General features: G+C 39.6%; 1 protein-coding gene across 20 annotated transcripts in view; it reads left to right on the forward strand.

The window, feature by feature from the left end:
* NRXN3 (neurexin 3) overlaps positions 1-24,530 on the forward strand; it is a 704,846-nt gene that overhangs the window by 73,365 nt on the left and 606,951 nt on the right. For 18 of the 20 annotated variants that reach the window (XR_009114569.1, XR_009114570.1, XM_058025830.1 and 15 more), the window contains 2 exons: positions 5,948-6,151; positions 13,702-13,728. Coding sequence is in view for 18 of the 20 variants with exons in the window: in XM_058025830.1 (XP_057881813.1) it covers positions 5,948-6,151; positions 13,702-13,728 (231 nt within the window). In the remaining 2 variants the exon portion in view is untranslated. The remainder of the gene's footprint in view (positions 1-5,947; positions 6,152-13,701; positions 13,729-24,530) is intronic. The other 2 variants (XM_058025810.1, XM_058025818.1) reach the window with 1 other exon arrangement.

Below are 24,530 nucleotides of genomic sequence, written 5' to 3' on the forward strand. Positions count from 1 at the left end.
AGAAGGTACTGGAACAGGGAGAGACAGTGATATGTAAAGAAAATTGGTGAATAGAGTTTTTATTTTCTTCTGACTTTCTAAATAAATAAATAGATGTGGTTTGCACTTCAGATTTCTTCAGGAATTTTCAGGCCCAGAAATTAAATGTTTTAATTAATGTTATGAAATTAAATTTGCAAGGTTTTGAAAAAAATGTGTTTGTTGAAGAATATTCATCTGGATGTCATCTGCCCTATGTAAACATCTACTAGCAATTTTTGTCTATAGCAGGGGCCTTATAAGTGACAATTATTACTACTGCTCCACCAGTATTCTTGCAACCCTGACAATGTGAGGAATGCCTTGGAGCTTGCTCTATTATGTCTCCCATTTGCTGTTCATTTGGAACTATTTTGTGCACAATGCAGTGATAAGGATGTTTTATGTAATTACTCTAAGTGCTTGTTTGGTCTTAACTGACATATGCTATTCAAATTGGAAAACTTGAATTTAAGAAAATAGTATATACAGTAGAAAGAAGCCAGAGATGAGAAGCAGGAGTGGCAGGTTTTAGAAAATAAAAGCTAGGAGAAGCTGAGTAGAAAGGAGTTTACTTAGTCTAAAATAGAGTGAGGGAGCTGGAATAATGATACACTGAGTTTCAGGATACAAAGATCCTTTTGTAAAGCGGCCATATACCCCCTTGTGAGTGGAGAAGGAAGGTGTCATCTTAATTTGAAGCAAAGAAAAACTTGGATTGATGTTGAAAAAATACTTTGGTCTTTCAGAGAGATTAAGTACCAGCAAAACCAGTCTGATTTCTTTACTTTTCTGTATCTCTATGTGTCCAAGATTTTTACTGTTTTATTTTCATTAGTTTCCATTGGATGACAACTCATAATAATAATACTGACATCTTGTCAGTTTGAAATCTCTAAAGCAGAATAGCTTTCTTCTTACTAGCACAGTAAACCCTATCATTGTCTAAATATTAGTGATATTTATTGTTTGCATGGTATTTTGCTAGACTAATAAATAGCATTCTTATTTCTAATGCAATGCTTCAGTTTAGGAAGGTTTTAAATGATGGTTTTGTGTTTTCTGTTTTTTTCCCTCTCAGTGCTAGTGAATTGCCTTTACATCCTTTCAAATTGCTTTCCTGTTTGGTGGGCTAAGTTTAAGGTGAAGTCTGATGACAGTGAGATGGGAAACATCCAGGGAAAATTCAATTTACTGCAGAAGGTGTCATAGCACATTTAGAAGACATGGACTTTTCTTATGGGTCAATGAGAAGCAGTCCCAGAGCACAGTACCACCAGGCACCCCCAGCCCTGCCGGGCCACTGGGGCTCCCCACTGCTCCTGGCCCAGCAGCCCATGGCAGCCCCCATGGCCCACCCCACCCAGTGATGCTGTGACACAACAGTCCCCAGGCCCCACTGAGTGCTGGCCCTGGGTGTGCCAAGCCTGGCCCTGCCTGGCAATCACCCTGAACCCTGGCCAGCAGATTGACTTCCTGGCCGGAGCATGGACCTGCCTCATCACCATGAGGTTCCCTGGCTCTTGGCTGGAGCTGGCTCTCGTCTGTCCCTCTCACCTTCCTGTGTGTGTGGGACAGCCCCGGGCAGCAAGGGCCTGGCACAGGGAACCCCACAGCTTCTGACACCCATCCTGCTGGATGATGCGCAAGGTCCTAACTGCTGGTGAGCACTTAAAGTTCCCATCTTATCTTTTCCACCAAAACAGGAGCATTTTCTCCTGGGTTGTCATCAGATTCAGTCTGAGTGATTACATTCGGGCTTCCCAAATTACTTGTCAGGCTTCTTTTGTTGAAACTCATCTGTATGGAATCCACTCAGTCAGGAAAGAAGATTTATTGCTCTTTTTATAAAAAAAAATTGTTTTTGTTTTGTTTTAAAGTATAATTTTGGTTTTAAGAAAATCTATTTTTTATTTGGTGCCATGTGTCTGCTAGTGGATATGTGAGGGCAGGAGGTGAGCTGTGCAATCAATGCCTGCAGGAAAGCGTCTGGTTTGTGAATACAAAAGTTAGACACTTTAGGGCTATTTGAATTCACAAGTATGTGGAAATCTTTGGTCTAAGCATTTTGGTCTTGTAAATGTAGCTGGGGAAAATGTCCTGTGCCCTGAAGTCCTCTCACTGGGGACTTCAACTCTCATGAAGTGTGGATATTTTAATTATTTTTGCACTGTCACCTTTCTGAAAATTTCAGTAAAAAACTACACTGTATTGTAGTCTGGGAGGCATAGGAAAAAAGGCCACAGGGAAGAAGAGGAGACTACAGAAAAACTAAAAGGGAGGAGAAATAAAAGAGGTGAGGAATGGAGATTAATACAGGAGAGTGGTTTGAAAGCAGGAGAAAAAGCATGAAGAGGTCTTGAATAATTTTCTGTCTGTATGCTAAGAATATGCCTGTTCCATCTCCCTAGGAGGTTTATGCAGAGCCTTGTGTGGAAGCAGCAATGAATTGCTCCTTTGGATGCTAAGTGTAAAATTAAAACTGGCAGGGTCTGAGAGCACAAGACTGGGAATCTAATTGCTCCTAATAACATACTGATTTTCACAGATTTCTGGCATTGTGTCAGAGCAGTTTTGAACCAGCACCTGGTTTCTTCCTCTTCCCATCTCCAAGCTAATGGCAATGGAGCTTCTGGCGCGTGGATCACAAATAAATGCCACTCAATGTTTTTGTCTCTACAAATCTGTGGGGGTCTCAAACATGATTTCACATATTGCTCCTATGCATCCAATATAATAGCTACCCTAAAAGTAGAAGGGTGGCAGAAATGTGCATGTATTTTAAACTTGGATAACTGTGCTGCTGCCTGTATTTATGGTGCTGAACAAAGCATTACAGTCCCATTGCTGCAGGTGGCTGAGGACACTTGAATGGATGCCTGCATTCAGGCAGACCTTGCCAGCACAGGTGTCTGGGAGGCTGAGGTCATGCACTTGTTGCCAGGTTGCATTCAACCCTGAGCAGATTTGCTGTATGTGCTGCTCAACTGTAACATGCTTTTCTCAAGCTTTGAGGACTGACTGTCAGGAAAAGGAAATAGGTTTTACTTGTAAGACTGCTACTAGGCAATACCCTTCTCTGAAGGAGTGTTTTCATAGCTGGAGGGAATGTTCTGCTTGCAAGATGTGCTGATAAGCTCTCAGATACTGCAGACTGTGAAGGTTTCCAAAGTGAGAATGAAATGTCATTTTTGGAATACATCAAGTGTATAGGGCACACACAAGAACAGAACATTGTCTCCTGGGGTTGTGTGAAGCCTGTTTCAACTGTTTCAAGATACTTAATTTTATCTGCTTAATTGTTAAGAGGTTTCATCACATTGTGTTTGTAGCAGACTGGCTGGAGAAGGGACAGTAATACCTGATTTAGGCTGCTGTGGGATGTCAGCAGTCTAGGCTTTTATGTCATCTTCAGCAATTTTGAGTATTCTTCAGGTTCTCCTTACATAAGTATAATAGTAAGAGTTGGGATTTCTAGTCTAAGAACAGTAATTGTCTGGCAACGGGATCAGTAAAGCTGAAAGATGCGAGTTCTTACTGAAGGGAAGAGACTCATTATTACCATGCTTTTGGTTTGTTCTAGTCACTGCAGAAAACTCATCTTCTCAAAGCACCTAATGCATGGCACTGTGGAGATGGAAGCAGCAGAGCTGGGACACTTCTGTCAGCTACTCCCACTCGTAGTCCCCATATCTTCCAACCCCCTTCTCTCAGCTATTCATGGGCCAGGGCCAGCAACTGTTTCATGCAAGGCACATCTGAGCTGAAGGCGTCAAAAGAGCCATTTCATGCCTGACTGCATTTTCTAATACAATCTGCAGAGAGAGAGAGGAAAGAGAGCAAGAAAGGTTTGTGTGTACATAGGCATTGCCTTTGAGTGTATGTATAATATACAGTACATTTAGTTCCAGCTTGCAGCTGTGGGTGGCAAGTGAGCGCTGCAGACGTGAGGGGGAAGAGAATTGCACTTTGAAAAGAAGAAAGTATTCTTCCACCTTGGAAAAGAAGCTTTCTTTCCTTCTCTGTTTCTTGGCCAAGTGAAGATGTGGGACCCCAGGGGAGCACTGGCAGCTGGTACCAGAGATGTGTGTAATGTAATGGCTGAGTGGGTGATGTGTGTAGAAAGCTTTCTCTGTACAGATCATGACAGTGTGTGATGAATGCAGCTAAGAAAACTGATGAGTAGGGATGTTGTTCATCTTAGTGGTGCACCCAAACATCCACCCAAACATATTAAGAAAAGTTTTCTTAATAAGTTTGTATGTCCTGTGACTGCAGATGGGCTGCATACCAGCTTATTAATATGGTGGGTTTCTGCACCAGCACAACTTAGTGATTCCCACTAAATGTTTTTGAATCATATACAGGTCTTCTCTGTCATTTTATCAGCTTAATAGTTATATATTTATTTATCACCTCATTTGTATATTTATTGAATTGCATTAACAGTTCTGTTACTGGCCATTTTGGAGCTTGCCATGGGTATTTTATGGCATGGACATTTGGCTGTTCCTCAGTTTCCCACCCATTTACCCTACTGTAGCATCTGACATTTAGACATTGAGAGGATGTAAGGTTTGTCTCTGCCAAGATTGCTGTTTCCTGATGGAAGTTCTGCTCTCATTGGCTGGGAAAAATGGGACTAAGGAAAACATGAGGAGAACATCTGCATTCCAAATACATGTTTTCCAGTTGGTTAAATTAGATGGGCTGGGTGGTGGGGTGGTGGTGCCTGGAGAGAATCCCAGTAAATCATTTGAGAAAGCTCCAGCTGAACTGAACTGGATGAGGTACTGGTACGAGAGCTTTAGAGCAATCCATCCATGTTTCTAGGAAGCTGAACCACTCTATTTTTTTTTTTTTCTTTTAAACTCTGGGATTTTGATATGTAGTTTTATGGTAGAAGCCCTACATGGAGCAATGTCTACAGCTCTGCCTTTGATAGGGGTTGGCTGTGGGGAATAGAAATGCTCTGATTCATGTATTAATGTATTTATGTAGATTAGTAAAGTTTGCAGATGAAAATGCTTTTGCGCATATTCCGTGAAGAAACAATGATTGCTATGCTGTAGTGCTTGCTGCAGTTCTAACACAAGGCTTTAATTCTACCCCTTAGAGGAGAATATCACTTTCTGCAGGCAAGACCCTGAACAAATAGAGAATGCTAAATTTAACTCTTTTCCTCAGCTGAAATTCCAATTTTCTTTGACATCTTCAGAGATGATAGAAAAATATAACTTCTTTCTTCACTCCTTTCCCCTCCTACTGGCTTTCATTGTGCCTCTATCTTCTAACTTTTCCTGCATTTGAATGGCACTTGCAATGGAGTTTGGTTTGTTCCTTTCTTCATTTGCATTGGTTGTGTCAGCAGAGCTCTACCAACACTGGTTGTTATTAAGTAGTGGAAAAATATAAAATCAAAAAATGGAACAAATCTGATTTAGCAAAAACCTATAAGGAAATTCACTTTATACAGTTGTTTGTCTTTAAACTGATATCAATGAAATTAAGTTCCTCTCTAAATAAGCAACAGTAAGAGTACCAGAAATTAGAACTCTAGTTGCTGTAGTCATTACTGCTAGTCCTGGGAAGGCTGGACTTCAGTGCACTGAAGGAGATGTGCAAAACGAAGGCTTTGCTAGCTTATAATCACAAAGGGGCTCTGTCCTAACATGCTTGACCTTGGGAATTATGTGTCCATAGGTACTGCTGTCAGCCATTGCAGTGAACACCATATCTTTCTTTGCTGTTCATATTTGCCTGGCAGGGTTTCTGGGTGCAGTTAAATGTTGCATTTTTCCCCAGTTACATACCTTTCTGGAGCAAGTGCTATGGATTCTGTAAACACAGCGCTCTGTGGTAGATGTGAGGGCTCTTCAGAGGTGTAACTTCTTCTCATTTTCTGCAATTGTTTGCTGATTCCTTGCAGAGGCCTCTATCTTGAGCTATGATGGCAGCATGTACATGAAGATCATCATGCCAATGGTCATGCACACAGAAGCAGAGGACGTGTCCTTCCGTTTCATGTCCCAGCGTGCCTACGGGCTGTTGATGGCGACCACGTCCCGGGACTCTGCTGACACTCTGCGCCTCGAGCTGGATGGAGGCCGGGTGAAACTCATGGTCAATTTAGGTATCGTATGAACACCTCCCACTGCCCTCCTCACTATTAATTTGGGCTTGTGATTAGTGTTTTCTAAAAAATGATTTCATTTATTTTCTGTTGGTTTGATTGGATTGTATTGATTTCTAAAATAACTGCTGAAACTTTTATAATTATAGTCTCTTGCGGAGAGAAATTCTGCTCTGCATTGCTGCATGAAGATTTGCTGTCAGTTCTTTGTTAATGGACAGTGTTGTTTTTTTAAGTCTTTAAGTTTTTAAGTTTCCTTTCTTGGTCTGGGACTGGTGAGCTCTGTGTGAAACATGCTACTTGGTCCATCTTTTGATCAGTTACATCCCTCATTCACCCAGCATCACTCAAAACAGTCAAAGACAAACATGGAAAGGAAGAAAAATTGAAATGTTGGCAGGCAGAAGTCCTGTGAATCCCCTGCCCTTTGCATAATTTGTCAGTATTTGATATAGCTTGCTATATTTTATACATCTAATAAAAAAGACTGGTCTTATTGCTGTGTCTTTATAAAAAAGAAATTAACAACAATAAAAGTGCATCCCCCTCATCCCAAAGGGCTGTGTTCTGTCTCCTTAGAGTTACACTTTCCCAGAAAATAATTTAAAAAGACAATTAGAAACAAGTCCAACAATAACAACAATACAAGAACAATTGGGAGTGAATGTGCTGTTAGATTAGCCAAAATTAGTTTCCTTGCCATTCTTTATGTATGCTACAGAATGACAGATTTTTAAGGAATGTAGATACATGAGTTGAAGCTTTCTTTTGCTTTTCAGTGATGCAGCTTGTTGCTTCATGTGAAGTCAGGAATATAAACAAGAAGACGCCCTGACTCAAAGAGGCAAAGCTAACATAATAATGCATAATCTTATACCTCTTAATGTGTAGGTTATTTTATATGAAGGGTCATGTATGGTCTGTGAAAACTTCTGTCAGCTTTTGAGGGTCTAAGGCCCATTAGAACAAGTTTTGCATTTTTTGAGCTAGTAGTATCACCACATTCAGAGCCCTGCTGTGGCTACCAGGAGCAAACCATGTAGCAGCTTTGTTTGTACAATATGTTGTCCTCTGGAAACTAGCTTGCTTTTTAAATTTTTATCTAGTAGTTTTTCTTTTGCCTTTGAAATAGTGATCCAGACCCTATTATTTACTTTTTGAATAAGAAAGTGAAGATGATGCATCAAATAAGTTCATATTTCTTAAAAGAAAAGTGTCCACCTAAAAGTCTATACAATCTATTGCCTTGTAGTAAATAAAAGCTAAACACCAACCAGAAAAACCCCCATATATTTGCATATTTTCTCTACTTAGCTTGACTGAAAAAGCATAAAGCACTATTGAGTCCATAGCTGCGTAAGAGCACTTGCTGTGCTATCCAGACTGGCCTATAGGACAGATGGATAGATGAACCTCAGCTGTGTCAGTAATTCCTCAAATAAAGAGAAACAGCACTCTGATGGTAGCCATCTCTGCCTATATTAACTCTAAGGGAAGGAAAATTTCATAGATTTGCAGGGTTTCTCTGGAGAGCAGCTCAGAAAAACTGCTGTTGAGCCTCTTTACATGTGCAATGAGAATCTTCTACAAAACTCCAGAGCATTTGTCTATCTATATGTGTTTGCATTTTCTTCTGATCTAATTGGTTGCTAATAATCAAGAAAAATAAGATTCTATTTTCCCTGTTTAATTTCTTGAGAATTATGGCTATTTTTTTTCCTCAGAAAATAAAATTAATCACTGAAAGATTGGTAGTGGCATGCTTCTGTTGGAGAAGAAGTATCTGCCTAACTCTACAATATGCTCCTGTAGCCCAGTTCTTTTACTTTTCAAGCCCTAGTTCCTCTACTTGTCGAAAGGAGAATTCTTTGCACCCTGAAGATGTGAGTATGCTTGGTGCTGACTAGCTGTGTCCTAGTATTTTAGTAAGGATTGCTTTTATCAGCTTTGATATTCCCACATGAAAAGTACTACAGCATGAAAATTGCCAGACTTCATAAAAAACTGTCACTTTTTCTTCTGAGAAAGATACCACTTGTTTGATTCTGTTAGATCTTCTTAAAAATGAATGAGAAGTAGGGGAATTTGCTCATTTTGGGTGTTTGCAGCCTCCTAGACTTAGACCCCGAATAGTGGATATGAGGAGGGGATATTTGTATCCCCTCCTGAAGATACTTATTTTTTAAGGTTTATTTTTTCCTTTCCAGTTTTCATTATATTATGCTGGCATTTTCCCCCAGGACTTGTCAACATTTTAAGTCTTATTGGCATTGGTCACTTTTGGCACTCACTGGGATTTGTTATGCCACCACTTAGCCTAGAGGTGGACTGTTCAACTCTGTCTGGCTCCTAAAATACGTGGCTAAAGATTTGACAGATGGTCTACACATGTTGGGAAAAGATGTGTTGTTGACAGCCTAATGCAGGGACAACATCTTTAAACAAACCCCTTCGTAAACTAAAGGCTGATTCTGTGTAGTAGCAGGGACTGAAGCAATGTGTATGCCACATTTTGCCAGCTTTTCAGCTGTAAAGTTTTGTGAGGTTGAATCTTCCCTGAAGTGACTATAGGCTGGATCAATGGAAACCTGTCAGCACTCTCCTGTGTCTAACTCAACAGCGGGGTGGTTTAGAATTTTGGAACGCAGACTGAGCTTCACCTCTCCTTTATTCAGATTTATAAAACTGTCAGAAAATGTCCTTGAAACAGGACTTTCCTTCTGCCAAAACAGCAGTTACCTTGCTGTTGAAGAACAGAATTTGAGGAAGAATCACCTTACCAGAGCCATTAATTTCCAGTTGTTTACTCTAAGTCACAATAACTCTATACGGAGACTGCTCATAGCCCAAATGTCACAAACAAGAACTAAATCTTTACCTGACTTTGCCAAAATCTCCTTACCAGTGAGAAACAGTCATCAGCACCACCTCTGAAGATCTGAGTGTGCTTGGTGCTGACTAGCTGTATATCAATATCCCCTGAGCATCTAACCCATGATAGATATGTGTGAAAAAGGACTGTTTTGAGGGGTGCATTATTTAATTGTGCTTTTCTTATGTCATTTAATACTACTACTAAGAGCTTTCTCTTTCTTCTCTTTTGTGATCTATTCCATTTGATTACTTATTATCATTTGTGTCTTTATTAAGGTCTTCCCTACTTTTTTTCTTTCTTTTTCTTTTTTTCTTTTTTTTTTTTTTTTTTTTTTTGGTTGACTCTTCTGTGTGTTTCAGTTGTAAAGCTTTCCCATACCCATCAGCCATGGTAAATCAAAAGATGGTATTCGACCCTTCAAAGGCCTGAAGCCTGCGGCCCGCACGGCAAACAGCCCTGAGAACAGAGCGTACGGAGCAGCCTGCAGGGGCTGGCATATCCCTCTCACCCCTCCAACCAGGGTCCAAACCAGCCACGAGAGAGAGATGCAGTGGGCATGGGCAGCTGGGGGCTTGCTCTGGAACGTGGGAGGGAAAGGAAGAGCAGCAATGAATGATTCTCTAAGGAAGGCGGCAAGGAAGTTGCTTCAGACCTTTCCAGTGGTCTTTTTCCTTTTCCTTGCCTGAGAAATGGCAAATTTTCATGTTGACAGTAGTCAACATGAGTTGACTCAGTAATTTCAGTTTTTTGTTGTGTGAAGATTAGAAATCCAAATGTGATACATATCTCTGTTGAGAAGGATTTTGAAGAAATGGGTCTGGAGTGGAAGGAGAGAGAGAGATATTAGGCAAATCATAGCTTGGAACATGCTTGGGAATAATTTTTGATGGTGAGATGATGTGCAGAAAGGGAAAGAAATGGCTGGTCTGATAGGGAGATCCATGTTCACATTTTTCCTCCCATTTACAAGTGGCAGGGTTATAATGTAATACTGACTTTTATTAAAGACTGTTTTAGGGGTTTTTTTCTTCCTGGCCTGGCATATCTTCAGGTCACTGGTGACAAGGATAAGTATTTCCTTCCGCCTCTCATTTAAGGAGGTATAATCTCTCTCTCACCTCTCTTTTCCTAAGATAAATCTTGAAGGTGCCAGAGCCACATTTGCCCATCCAAAAGGGAAAGTTTCTTTTGTCATTTCTACATAAAAATACTGCAAATAGGAGATAGGCAAGGAGCCTTAATATAATGTAGGGTAAGTGTGCACAGGACTTTATCTGGTTTTCCCATGGGAAATAAACTCAGTGTGAGCTTAGAAGAAGTTGCACCCTGATTATCTTTTTTGTACTATTCTTGCCCTAAAGTACTCTTCCACAACCACATATGGCTGGCTGCTCATCCAAAGGAAAAACCATTTTGTCCTCACACAGTAAAGGTAACTTTCTTTTTTTTATTCAAGGATTAAACAGCCTGAAGCCTTAGCACCATCAAGTAAATATTACTATTTTCAGACAAAATGATAAAAATGGTAAGATTTCAGATCTCTGTTTGCTGCTAAAGATACCTCCATTCAAACAATGGATCCTTTGTGTTAGCTAACTGCAGCCGGATTATTTAACCTTTTTAAAGGAGAATGTCTCTGGCCCATTTTTCAGGTGATGTGCTCTGGAAAACCTTTCATCTGAGCACTAAGAAACTTCTGGTGTACATTAGTGAATTATTGAAATTAATTCAGAAGGTCTTCCCAGCTAATCCTGCTCCCCATGCAGTAACAGACTCTATTTTCACTTGCCTACTACCCACCACATTCCTCATCCAATTGCTGAACTGGCAGGTAACTGGATTTACAGCTGTTCAGGCATACTCATCTCCAAAACTTATCTCAGAAGTAAATACTGGTAACAAGGCTGAGTGGCCCAGATGATGATTACCAGAAGTCTTATTGCCCTGGTTCTGTGCAGGAGGAATCCCAAGGAGTTTTAAAAATTATTCCCGAATTAGCCAGATGCTGCTGTTCAGAGCACAACCAAACTACACCTGCCTCCTCACTTCCAGGAAAAACCTCTGCTTTGGATTTGTACTGTTTTACTAGTTTAGAGGAACATTAGGGTTTTCTTCCTTATCAAAAACTCATTTAAGAAAGAGAGAACAACTTCATGTGTTAATAGTTGGAAAATTTTTGGACTGCTTTGGGCAAGGCTCAAAATTAAGGCAACAAAAAACCCCTATGCACGTTCTTGGATGGTGGTGCTGGGGTAACAGTGCAAGCAGATACCTTTTCTTAGCTGCCCTGCAGGATCCACACCAACCCAGTGAAATGAAACCTGCATGGGGAGCTGCTTCCTTTGGAGTGCACCTGGGTGTTTCTGTCTGGCTCCCAATTACGTGGCATTGCAGACTTTGTGCTCAGTCTGGAGATGCAGTATTGCCATGTCAGGGCACTTCTCAGGGCAGTCCTGGACTCTCATCCTTTGAAATAGGAATCTTGCAGCCAAGATAAGGGCTACAGTGGTTTTCAGTTTGAAACGTCTTGAATAGTGTTTCAGCCTGAGGGCAAGCCCTAGGACAAATAGTTTTTTGGTATCACTAAAAAAAACCAAAAAAATCTCTGCAGACATCAATAGCTCAAGAGTGATTTTAGTCTCTTTGATGAATGTTGCTGAGGACCAGCCATGTGTGTTTCCCTTTCCAGCACACTTGTTCTTTAGTCTGTAAGAAATTCCCATGTTCCAGCTATAGCAACTCCCTTGACCTCACTTGCCTGTGGTGAGACTTGGGTGTCTCTCTTGCTGTCACTCTCCATCAGGTCAGAGAGGGAAGTTCCCCTGCATGTACTTCAGAGCTGCCTTTACCCCACCCAACTCCTGTAAGGGATATGGCCACCACTGTATGGTGATCGTAGCAGTTGCTCCAGGGCTGTTTGCTCCCACTTTTCTGTTGCGGTTGACGACACATGACAAACCTAATCGCACAAAACCAAACCCAGATTTTCTCAGGAGAAGTTCTGCTTGAAAACAGACTCTCTCTGGCTATGTTACTTGTGATTGGTATGTCCCTGCTCATTGCAACTCTTTATTTATTATTTATAGACTTTTGTTCTTTCCCCTCCCTCATTTTTTAAGAACTGAGTTTAGCTACTGAAATAATTTTCCTACATCTGTCTGAGCAAACATAAAATTGGTCCAGTTAAGAATTGCATTATATTTCTCAGCCATTCTATATAATCTCCCTTGCTGGGCCATATCTCTGTAATAAATACAACCATTCCTGGTGATCAAAGCTCTAGTTGTGCAGACAACACGTCCACTGCCTTGTGTTATTACTCACAGCCTTGATTTCCTGCAAGAAGGCCAGCATAGCCCAGGACATGTAATAGCCCTGATATGAAAGGTCTTGCCCATGTTAGACATCACAGCAGTGGATGTTCACAAGGCTGTAAATAGGCATTTATAAATGAAAGATCCTCTTGTGGATCACATCCTGAGATATGCTGAGCATTAGTGTGTTAAAAGAGAGAAGCAATGCTCAGATGCCCTCTAGCTCAGGCTCTCCTACCTCAACTTGCTTTCTTTGTGAGACTCCTCTGTTACCATTTGTCAGATTCCACAAGCATAACTCCATTTTTCTCTCCTTGTACCTCTCTTTGTCCCTCCCTTGCCTGTGACCTCTGAACAAAGCAGGGCAGCAAAGGTTCCCAGATCTGCCATTTCAGTGCCAGTTTCATCTTCTCCCTGAACGCTACGAACACCCCACTCAGCCTTGGCGTTCAGGCAGCAAGATGAGCCTGGGCTCTGAGGAGCTGGCAGGGCTGGGGACCTTTGAAAGACTTCCCCATTCTCCCTGCCAAGCCCGACAAAAAGTATTCCCAACCTCCAGAAGTAGCTGAAATCTGGGCTGGGCGTTCGTGCGGTTAGCTGTTTGCAAGTGGCCATTTTATGATAGGACACAACTGGCAGTATGTTAACCCTTTCCTCACCTGAGCAGACGGCGTCAAATGTGTCTGTGCACATATTATAAAGTGTTTTGGGCCGGCTTTGGGGGAATTAGTAGAGGGTCTGTCTTTGGGAGAGCTGGAAAGGGTTAAATATTGCACCAAAAAATCTCATAGGCTGATTTTACAGGTATTCTCTGTTGACAGATGGTGTATTTATGCAATAACAATACAAATTAATTTAAAAGAAACCAAGTGTAAAGGTTCACTTTGAGCTTCAAGCTTCTTAGAGAAATTGCTAAAGGTTTCTAAAAAGCAAAATGACACTTGAGTATGACTTGTGTCTTGAGGGAGACTTTAATGCCTTAATTATAACTTTTTAAATTGTAATTCATATCAAGTCATGGTCTGGAGTGAAAGATTCTCTTAGATTCGTAGGTTTCTATAAAAAGAAAAGAACTTTCTGTAGCAACATGTGGCTATGTATGTATATTGGTATATTTCTCTATACATATATGTATATATATATGTGTATATATATATATATTTATGTAACAGATATTTACATTGAATATACTGTACATATACACCCACTCCTGAACTTGTACAGACTGTGTATAAGTATAAAATGGCCACATCTCTTTGCGTGTGTCTGTCCCCGGAAGGGTGGACTGATTGTTTTTGGATGTCTGCAGCTGTTACCTTGAAGGATGCAATTTCATCTTTCATTTATTTTTCCCCATCTAGACTGTATCAGGATAAACTGTAACGCCAGTAAGTTTTCCCTCAAGTTTCATTTTGTTCTCTTTCTATATATATTAAAATAACTTTATTTTCTTTGCTGTTTTATAAGCTGTTTTTCTTTTCTTTTTTTCTTTTTTTTTCTTTTCTTTAAAAGAATCTTTTGAAATTGAAGGGATTGGGTGGGATATGAAGCTGGAGAGGGAGGAGGGAAGACTTTAAGGTGATTGTATGTGGAAAATTTTGTATTAGGTTTCTCCAAGGAGGAGATGAGCTGTTATTTCATAGCTTTGCAGAAGAGCACCTGAGGAACCTGATGAGCTGATATTATATTTCACTGGTAACCTGTTGTCTTTATGAAAACTTTAAGGAACAACCTAAGAATAACAACAGGTACTGTATGCACTTCTCCACTACAAAAAGGCAGGCGTGTTTAAAAACAGAGAAAACAAGCTTCAAACTCTTGCTTTATTACAGACTGGTGACAACTTAACGGGATATTTATTCAATTTTTTTTTAATTTGGGTATAGAATAAAGAAAACTTAGATTTTACATTTAGAGTATATTATATATACTTAATATATATATGTATATATATGGCATTTGCAATTCTTAGGTTTCTGTAAGAAATTCCATCTGAACCTCTGGGTCACCTAAAATTCCTTTCAATATATAGAAGTAGGGAGGAAGGATTGTAAAACTTCTGTGAAAAGTAATAGTGAAATATCATATCCATTTCTAGACTGACTGAGCAAGCCAAATCTTTTCTGTTCTCCTTCAAAGAGCTGATCAAACTTGATGTAGGCCTCAAAGTAAAAAGCACTCCCCAAACACTGGAGCTGTTTAGCTCTCAAGTGTGCTTTGAGCTTATCTTAACTTGTTACCAGCTTCTTGAATGTCCTCTGTGTTAGATTTTATGTAGAAGTATTTATGAAGGGCAAATGCCAGCTGATTGAGACCATACTTTGCACAAAAGTGTGAGCAAGTAGTTTTTTGGACTTGGGAAGTCGTCCCTGGGAGCCTGTAGCTGGTGAGAAGCCCTGATATGCCATAGAAGCTTGTTCATCATAATTGACTTTATTTCAACTATTAAATTGTTATCTCAGCCCATGTGTTTTACCATTTTCTGATTTTTCTCCTTATTCTACTGATGGCAGGAGGGGTGTAAACAAGCAGCTGCACGGTGCTTAGTTATTGTATGGGATTAAACTGCTACAAGTGGGATTAGTCAGTGTATGACTCAAATCTTGAAAGGTCTTGTTGAATTCCTTTTGCTCTTCGAAGTTTTCACACTAAATTTCAAGATAGAATCTGCAATAGGAAGAAGTGTCTTGAATATGGTAGCTGAGATTGCCAGATTTTACACAGCAGTGGTGAGGACATTTACATAAAAATAGGATCTTTTACTTCATAAGAGTTCATATGCTCTTGCTGCTTAGCCATCTGTAACTCCATCAAAACACTTGCCCATAGTTCTTCTTTATGTTTGTTATTTAAGGATCCATTTCCTCTGGTACTGGACAGCAAACTAATGTCAACATCAACTTTTGATGACAGCTGCGTGTTAAAGTTTAGCTATGGAAGACTATCTTCAGGTAGGAAGTCAGCTTTGGTAGCAAGTAGCAATCGTCTGGGTTTTATGCAAATAAATAGCTAGCACTAACTGGAAGAAATATAAAAAAAAAAAAGGAAAAAAAGAGAGGAAAAAGAGAATCATATAATGAAAGCAGTGGAAAGACAGAATTCCGTGTTTTTGTTAGTTTCCCCATAAGCATCAAAACATCTTGAATCATTTTGCTGCCATGCATTTTTAATAGTTGAGCCTGTTGCATTTTTAAATACAGTCTTCCCCTGAAGGTTTAGATTTATTTCTTTATTTAAAACACATTGGATCTTCCTAATTTATTTTTTATGATGCTTTGCTGAAAACAAATGTCTCTACTCTTAGTCCCTCCAATACATTGGTTTTTTTGCTGCCTGTTGCAATAACTCAGGTCATCTGTCCTGCTTCCTAGAAGGGAACCTGCTGGGGATTGGTGAAAACTGTACCCTTCAATGAATAAAATATGGTTAGGCAGAAGCAGTCCAAATATCACTGTAAGCATTCCTGCAGGCACACTGACATTTACTTGTGCAGAGGGAGTTATCCACACACAGGTATGTCTGCTGGGGTCTCTTGAAATGAGCAGAATTGTTTTAAAGTAACTTGACAAATGGGCTTCCCAACAGTTGAAGAGTTTTGGGTCGAGCAGTCGCCACTGGTAACTGAATAGAAGGGACCCAGTGCATGGTTTCAAAGGTAAACAGAGCTGTACTTTTTGGGTTTTGTGGAACATGTAGCTTAAGAGCCCGCTATTTCAAACATTGAAACTCACACTGTTTGAGAGGAGTCTTGCATATTGTCCCAGGTAAGCATTTATACTTACTCTTAATTTTCATTAAAAAGATTGAGGGCTTTTTCTCTTATGTATTTTTGGACTATTTTATATCTGGTGCAAAATATTGTTTTCCATAGTTTCATCTTACCTTCTCTCTGTGTTTCATAATTGTTGTATTTCAGCTTTTTACTGTCTCTGTACTTATTTTAATACTCATCTCACCCTTTCCTTTCACTCTTCAAGATACCTAAACTGAGCTTTTCTGTTTCTGCACATTTAGAAGACCCAACAATGCTTTTGCTCACACATATGGAGCTGTATAGTAATTCTCTTTACCTTTGAGTGAGAAATCAGCACAACCAAAAGTAGAACGAGGATCTCCAAACAAACTGTGAATAAACTGCATTGAATGATTCCTCAACATAATGCAGACATAATGGATAGCACAATTTTGTTGGTTGGATTAATGGGGAGAATAGGTATATTAATATAAATCTCTTGGATTTTTGGCTACATGTATTTTATTTATTTAAAATAGGATTTACTAGGAAAATGGTCCCTCTCCTGTAAACTGTTTATTGAAATGTGTTGTTCACTTTGAAGAAAGTTGGAGTTGTGATTATTTTATAGTTTGCATCATGTCTGGTGCTCTGATTTTCCTTCATTTTTTCAAAGGTATCTATTCCTTAATTTCCTTATTCTATATCCAGTGGCCCCACTTCATATCAGATTATATGTGGAGTTTTCAGCATTCTACTCAGTATTAAGTGTGGAGGGCATAGCTGTATGTGCTATAGATTTGTTAGATTTTGGAGGTATTCTCACTCTGTATTCTTTTTTGGATACTACTCTTGGTCTAGTCCTCTCTCCTCACAAGCCTTTTATGTGGTGTGTCATTATTCAGTCACATACTTTGATGCTAATACCGTGAGAGATCTGCCAAAAGTAGCTCCTTGGGACAGTGAACGCTTCTGTCTTATTGCTTGTTATTTCATAATAAGGCGTTTTCTTCTCACTAAAGCTTGCCAGACAAGCCATCATCTATTTTCATGTCACTTTTGATGCCTCAAAAATTCCATATCTTCTTCTCTTACCTGCTGCTAAAAGCATAAATAAAGGCGATAAAAAAAATCAGTCTAATCACTACTGCACAGTTGATTCTGTGTCTCTGCAAGACTCACATTTAACATGTTGTTTGAAATGCAATAATTTTTGACAATAATGACAACTAGAATATGTTTGGTTCTCCTGTTTCAGTTGCCATGCTTACTGTATTTAGTGCCTTATTCAGTGCAGTGTTAATGATTCATTTTATTAAGTGTCACTGTAACAGCATAAAATTTGAATCTATGATGTGTAACTTTCTGGGAGAGGTTTGAAGTTCTCTTTTTTCTCTATCATCATAAGTAAATAGGAAGCTGTGCTAACTCTAATCAAAATATTGTAAAACCAAGTGCACTTACCCGATTCCTAGTTATATTGCTGTCATTTTAATAAAATCTTAATAGTACTCTAACAAGAAAACATTCTTTTGAAAGTGAAGCAATATGATTAAACATCCACATCATATTTGTGACTGTAGTGTCTCCTAACTCCATTTAAACATAATCAGGAAGAAATGAATACTTATGCAGCCTGAAAAGTGTCAAGTTGATAGTATGTCATATTGTAGTGGTGAAAGCAAAGCTGGTGTCTGTCTGTAGCATCTGCACAGCTCAGCTGAGAATGATTCCACTTTTGAGCAGTCTCACACTTGGGATGCTGGTCTGGCTTTGTGCTGCTGCTGCAGGAGAAAAGCGAGCAAGCCTGTCTTTAGAAGGCTTCTTCTCTCAGGGGATCAAAAGCAATCCTCCCAGATGTTTGTCAGGCAGCAAGTTAAAAATTCTGTTAGAGGAGAACCTGCTAGATCCGACAGCCCAAGAGAGGTGAGGCTACTGCCACTGTTTGCTCCAGGTCCTGCTTGTGGCCAGCTGAAGATGTGTTCTTGGCAGGCCCATTGCTAGAGAGCACACATGCTTGCTCGCAGACCCGCATCCTTTCCACTCTCTGGCACCATGAACATCTGGGCCTGTTGAGCCCATGGTCTGCCTCCAGTTGCAGCACTCCTAGCCTCATACACCCTCATGCACAGAGAATAAAAGGCTCTCACCCAGGAAAGACATAGAAAGGAATTTAATAAGAAGACAGGATAGGCTGTTTTGATCAGATAAAAATATTCACCAGCAACTATTTACATGCCCGGCCCTTTTTATACCCTTACCCCTGTATTTATTTTCCCACTATTGCTCTTCCCAAAATCACCTGAATTTCTCTCTTTTTGTACCTTTGGTTTCTCCCGTAAACATCCCATAGTAAGTCTGTCTGACCCCAAACTGCTTTTCCCACCATTGCATATGTCCCACCCTATGCAGCAATCCCCTTAATCCAAAAGGTGATATCAAGAGTTGATCCAGATGTCATGTAGTGATGAGTGTCATGCTTGGGTACTGGAAAAAATGACTGTGCTGGAACAGCCCTGGGACAGACCTGGAAAGGTTTTCATTGCTCAGGAGTCCATGATTTGTGCTCCCACCTGCTGCTGTGCCCCATGCTCCTCTGGGCTTGAGCATATGGGGCTCTGGTGGGCTGATGGCCCTGGATATAACCCAGACAGATATTATTTGTGCTCCCCCTCCTGTTGCTGTCTCTCTGAGCTCCTTTATGAATGTGGAGATGAGCTTTATTTCATAATGCAACAAATTCCTCTTCCCTGTGGCAGCTACTAAAAAGTGACCTCTTTTGTCTCAGACTTTCTTGATTCAAGCCCATTCCAAGTCTCCGGTGGCAAAAATACCCTCTTGACTTAATGTTGTAGTTTAGGAATGGTATTCTTCAATTTAGTACTCCCACTGAAAAGAAAACCATGAGCTGCACCCCTTACCCCTCCCCTTCAGTGGGAGACAAAAGGCAGAGATAAGTTAAGAACCATTTATTGGAATCATCCATGAGATAAGAAAATGAACAGCAACAATACCAATAATGACAAAGTACAAAAAAAAGATGATTTACATGCAAAATGCCCACCAAGCCTGGGACAGTGAAAACAATGGCAGACCCTCTACCCACCACGCTTTCCCCATGACCAGGAAGGAATTCTCTTTTTTCCCAAAAGAGAGAGACAGAGGGTCCCTTTCCCTGCCCTGGCAATGACATGAAATGGTATTGAATGGTATTAGGACCCTGGCCATGCCCACACAGCTCCAGGTTCCCCACCCTCATGGCTGCTGCAAAAAATTAACCCTGTCCTTAAACCAAAGCAGGACACGTTTTCCAACTCAGAGGTTGTTTGGTACCCCTACAACGTGCAGTAGTGCTTCTGAGCTTGTTTTACAAAGATAGCAGAAGAATCCATGTAATTATCAGTTGCAGTGGAGAGGATAAGTCCCTTTTTAGGCTGGGTTCCACATGGACATCTTCCATCTGGGTGAGAGGAAACATAAAGAACATATGAGAAACTGGTCCACTTCAAGGATGTCTAGACAATATGTCTTTTGTAGATTACATTGTGTAATTAGTTGCCAGAACATCCACTTTTTTTTTTTTTTTTTTTTAATTCCAAGAACATTGGCACAAAACTGAAAACTCATGCCCTCTGGATCTAGGAGGAAGCGAGTATTTTATATATTATTAATTTTGTTTGCGAACAACTCAGAGAGAGCATCTCTAATGAGGCTTTAAATAGTTATAAAGAAAAAGACAAAAATCGATCAGCACAAGCACTGCTTGCTATGATGGATGCTACCTGTTCTGTAAATTTAAGGCCAAATCAGTGAGCTTTAAGGATCAGTGGATGTTGGATAAGGAGTGACTGCTCAAGAGGTAATAGTGATTGCCATTATCGGGGGCAGAATATTGGGTTTAATGAGCACAGGCTTTTCACAGTGTTCGTAATCCTCCTCATCCAGACAGTACCATGGAGATTAAGGTTTTGCTGTGGCATAATTGATTTGAGCAATCCTAAACTGCAGTTTGCTATATCACAAGGTCCCTCAATCCCAGAATATTTCTTCAGGGGCCACAGATGTAGGCTACAAACACAAGTCTGTGTTTGTTAGAATTCAGGTAGGCCCAGCTGTTTGTTAAGAGCAGTCAGCCTTCATCTTCCAGCTAATACTGTCCCTTTGAAAGTCTCACTTCTGGGTCTTCAGTTCCAGTATGCAGAGAGAGACAGGTCATCAGTATGGAGAGATGGAAATGATGAAAGCAGAGCTTGGCAGAATGTGTTCTGCATTGTTCTTACCTAAATTGCTGTGATGAGACCAAACAAGAAAGAAAACTAACCTTGGAAACTCAGCAGTTATCTGTAAGGAATCAAATGACCCACTTTTGGAAAATAGCTCATCTGGTTTACTGGCTGTCATTCCTACCCCAGCAGCTTTTCTTGATTCCTTTTGACTTTTGAAAAGGTTGTGTTTGTTGTACATTTATATATATATAATTTTCAATTCCTTTAGCCTCTCACCCCTTCTGTGGGATTATAGCTAAAAAAAAAGAACACCTTTAAAGGTCAAAGCAAATTATATTAATCATCCTGTCAGTCAATAAAATAGATACCCATTACTTAATGTTAGAAATGCTAATTAAGTATTGGGATCTTGGATGCTATAACAAAGATAATGAAATATGAAATGTTTGAGGTAGATTTTTTTAAAAAAATATTTATTTTTATTTTATTTTTAGAGGAAAAAGACACTGTTGGTGAAGCTTGTAGTAACTGAGGAAGAAAGCTTGTGATGCTAGGTTTTGTTTAATGGTACATTGAATAACTAATTGTGGACAGCAACATTTTTCTCTTATTTGCCAGCTGTTATATTATCAGCTTCCTTTCTCATGTCTGGGGAAAACAGTCTTATTTCCTTTTTTCCTTTTCTATTGCAATATTTGCAGGATCTCAGCCAGGATGCCTGAGGGAAAAAAAAGGCTTTGATAGAAAAATGTGTAAGCACTTCAATTTGTTATTTTGGCCACTTTCCTTGTATAAATTGATTTGTTTTCTTTTCAGATCAGCTGTCATCACTTGCACTTTCCTCAGTGTTTTGGTTTAACCCCTGTAGGTGGTTAAGAAGCACACAGCTGCTCTCTCACTCTCTGCCTGCCTGTGTATTATCAACACTGTTTTGCTTTCAAATCCAAAACATGGCACCATGAGTGTTGCTCTGAAGAAAATTAACTCCCTCTCAGCCAGAGCCAGTACACTCAGAAAGAGAACATACCCTTGAAAGCTTGTGAATATTTTTATATAGAACTTAAAAAGGCAATGCTTTTGCTGCCATACAGTGAGACAGATGGCTAAAGGTAGACTGAAACAATGTCATTTATGGTGGCCAGCCATCAAGTATTTGGTAATTTCTTTTTCCATTTCACTTACTTTCTTTTTCTACACAAGGCACTACATTTGAGCAAATTTGTTGTGCGAGAGGTAGCACTAGGGAGCTGTGTAGGAGTATGAAAGATATTATTTCCAGGATTAAGATGTCAGGCTATTGATTATCTTAAAATCAAATAGTGACTGCATTAGGACTTCAGTATTAGCTACTCTTTCCATGAATGGTGAGAGGGTTGATAATAGAGAACAATTGCCTTTCCACAGCTGAGAGGTTTTTTCCAGGTTTCACAATCCTCACCCATCCCACCTCTTTCAGCAGTGACTGCTACTGTCCTGCCACTGTGATCCATCACATTACCTGTACTTTGCACTGCCAGGCTGGTTTGTCTGGCAAAGGGCACTGCTCCTAGAAAATTTCTCTCTGGGAGCAGAGAACTGCAGTTGTGCACAGGAGTAAGAAGCTCACTTAAAAAATATCTATTGATGCTTCTATGCTTAAATATTGTTTGCTAAGAAGTGAGCTGGGGAAGGTGAGCTGCAGATTTGTGGTCTCTGGAAGAAGCAGCTTAGAAATGTTCACTGTTAGTGCAGGGACCAAATGAATAATGGAGAACAAGAACCCTTTTCCTCCCAGAGAGGGCTTTGCTTGGTCAAGCTGATGCACACTGGGGTATGATGCATATGGCAAGCTTGCATTGCTGCTGCATCTCTGGAATTGTGCTCTTAGCAAAACTTTCAGCAGTAATATTTTTTAATGTCTTGTCATCTGTTCCTTTAAAAAAAGAAATAAAGGTGATTCTTGAGATTTCAGGGCCAAGAAGACAGTAATTGTCTTCTTCCTTCTTTTGTGCAAAGGGGGTACAATATTTGGAAGCCTTGATGGCAGAAGAAAGCTGACCAAGATGCCACAGATGTGTCTGATCAGTGGTGAAGATTCATTATATCATCATAAATCATTTTCTACCTAGCGGAAAATGCAATATGCTGAGCATTTTCATTCTGAATGTGAAAAGTTAGAAAGCCTGAGAGAAGTTCTCAAGTAATTTTCTCAGTAAAATTTCTTTTTCATTTGTGTCACTTCGGTTGACTGCTGTATTAAACAGTCATGTGAGCTCACTTCTTTATGGAAAAATAACTTCTTTGTTTTGGTGGATTTCCCAGTGTCCAGGCCTGGCTATGAACTGGAAATCAAATCACCAGGTAGAGTTTTAATCATCTAAGGATATTTTATTTTTTTCTTGGCTCATGAAATTTGAGTACAGAATCACCAGAAAGCTTAAAACAAAATAGAGAAGTTATTATGCTAATTACCTGTTAATGAAAGAGTGGGTTCAGATAAGGATTTAATTGTTTATTAATAAACTGCTAGCATGCTGACATAATTTGCATTAGTGCATTTTCTGTTCCCTTTTCTCTTGTAGTGGAATCTTATTTGAAGTTTTTCAGCCCACTGTTTTGAACTGGTAGGGAAAAGAAGAAATGTAACTGGTGTTGCTTTTGACTCATAAGAGCATCTTTCAGGTTTCAAGCTGTTGCTACTTTACCAAGCTGTTAAACAAAGGCCTTAAGCAACTTAAAGTTGCAGTCTTCCATCTAGCATGGTTCTCCTCCTGAAATTTTGGAGTTCAGTTCTTAGCTTCAAGAGAAGGGACAGAATTTGCCAAATTGTTCTGCTGCAAGCAAAACCACAAGCTTTTTCTTACCTGAGTTGGGGAAAGATGTCATAAGTTTGATATTTCATGGTCCCAGACCCAAGTCTATTTTCATTTATTCAAACGAGAGTTTCGGATATCCAACAGATTCCCTACATTGCAGTTAACATGTGTAGATTTTATAATGGAACAGGTTCTAATTTGAAAAAAAAGTGGATTTGCACATTCAGTGCAAGAGAAAAAACTGCTTGGTGCAAATGTTGCTGGAATTTCATAATTCTTTTTTAAATACAGAAATGATATAAAAATGTTTAAATGCAAAGAGGCCCCTGGTAAAAGCTATAGATATGTGAGAGGTTTTTTCCTTGCAGGCTAGTAAGGAGTGCTCACTTAGTAAGATAGTGAATGAAGCCAGGAGTTTATAAGGGCTCTTCCAGATTAAATACTCATTGCTGCTGATACGTAGCCAGTTCTGCTGTGAAAGATTGCATCAAAGATCATGGAGCAACTCTGAACTTTAATGCAAGATGGTAGAAGTATATTTGTAGAGGACCACAGAGATTTTTAGAGTTTAGTACCCAGCTGCCCAAACCATACACTAGTAGTTACTTTTATACTGTAACTTTTATTGCATATACCCCAATCACATTGTTACTGTAGTCTGCTCTGCCATCAAATTGCATGCAGTCTCTCATGAAAATACAGATCATAGTCCTAGAATTGCCAAAATATTGATGCCAAAAATGTGGATAATATCCATTTTTTTTTTTTTTGTGATGGACAGAAACTAGCCTCATTTAGTTCTGTGCTTTCTTATATTAGAAAGTATGAGAGATTGTTACTTGCAATTTATTATATTATGATATTTTCCTGCTTAGGATAATTTTAGATTAAAGGAAACTTGCTTCCTAAATTATCATTGCCACTGAAAGCAGCACCAATAAAATCGACCATTTCTTGTTGTAATAAAGGTTTATAACATTTCACTCACTACTCACATTTTGACATATTTCAAGCATAATAAAATACAACAGAGAAGGTGGAGCAGCATAAAAGCATTTAAAAATGCAGAGTCTTTTTCTTTCTCTTTCTCTCTCTCTCTTTTTTTCTTTTTTCTGCAGCACAACAGTATTTTTCAGGGAATGCTGTATCCAGCAGGGCTGTATAGAAGGAATCATGTCTGTGTGTGCTTATGCTGGCAATGTCAGTACCCAGTTCAAGCAAACTTTCCTGACTCTGGTGTATTCCATGTGTGTCTTAGAGAGGGGGCTGAGCACCATCTCGTGGTGTAGCTGGAGATTTTGTAGTCTCCTCTCAGTTCATGTGCTGAGAAACTTAAATACATCTCCAAAGTGATGGGATCATTTTGTATTTGCCATGTTATTGTTTTCTACCCGTGAAAGGGTAGAAGGTATGTTCACAGTGCTTTGTAGAAAGCA

This window comes from Melospiza georgiana, chromosome 6 (genome assembly GCF_028018845.1).
Source record: "Melospiza georgiana isolate bMelGeo1 chromosome 6, bMelGeo1.pri, whole genome shotgun sequence".
In the NCBI taxonomy this organism is placed as follows: Eukaryota; Metazoa; Chordata; class Aves; order Passeriformes; family Passerellidae; genus Melospiza; species Melospiza georgiana.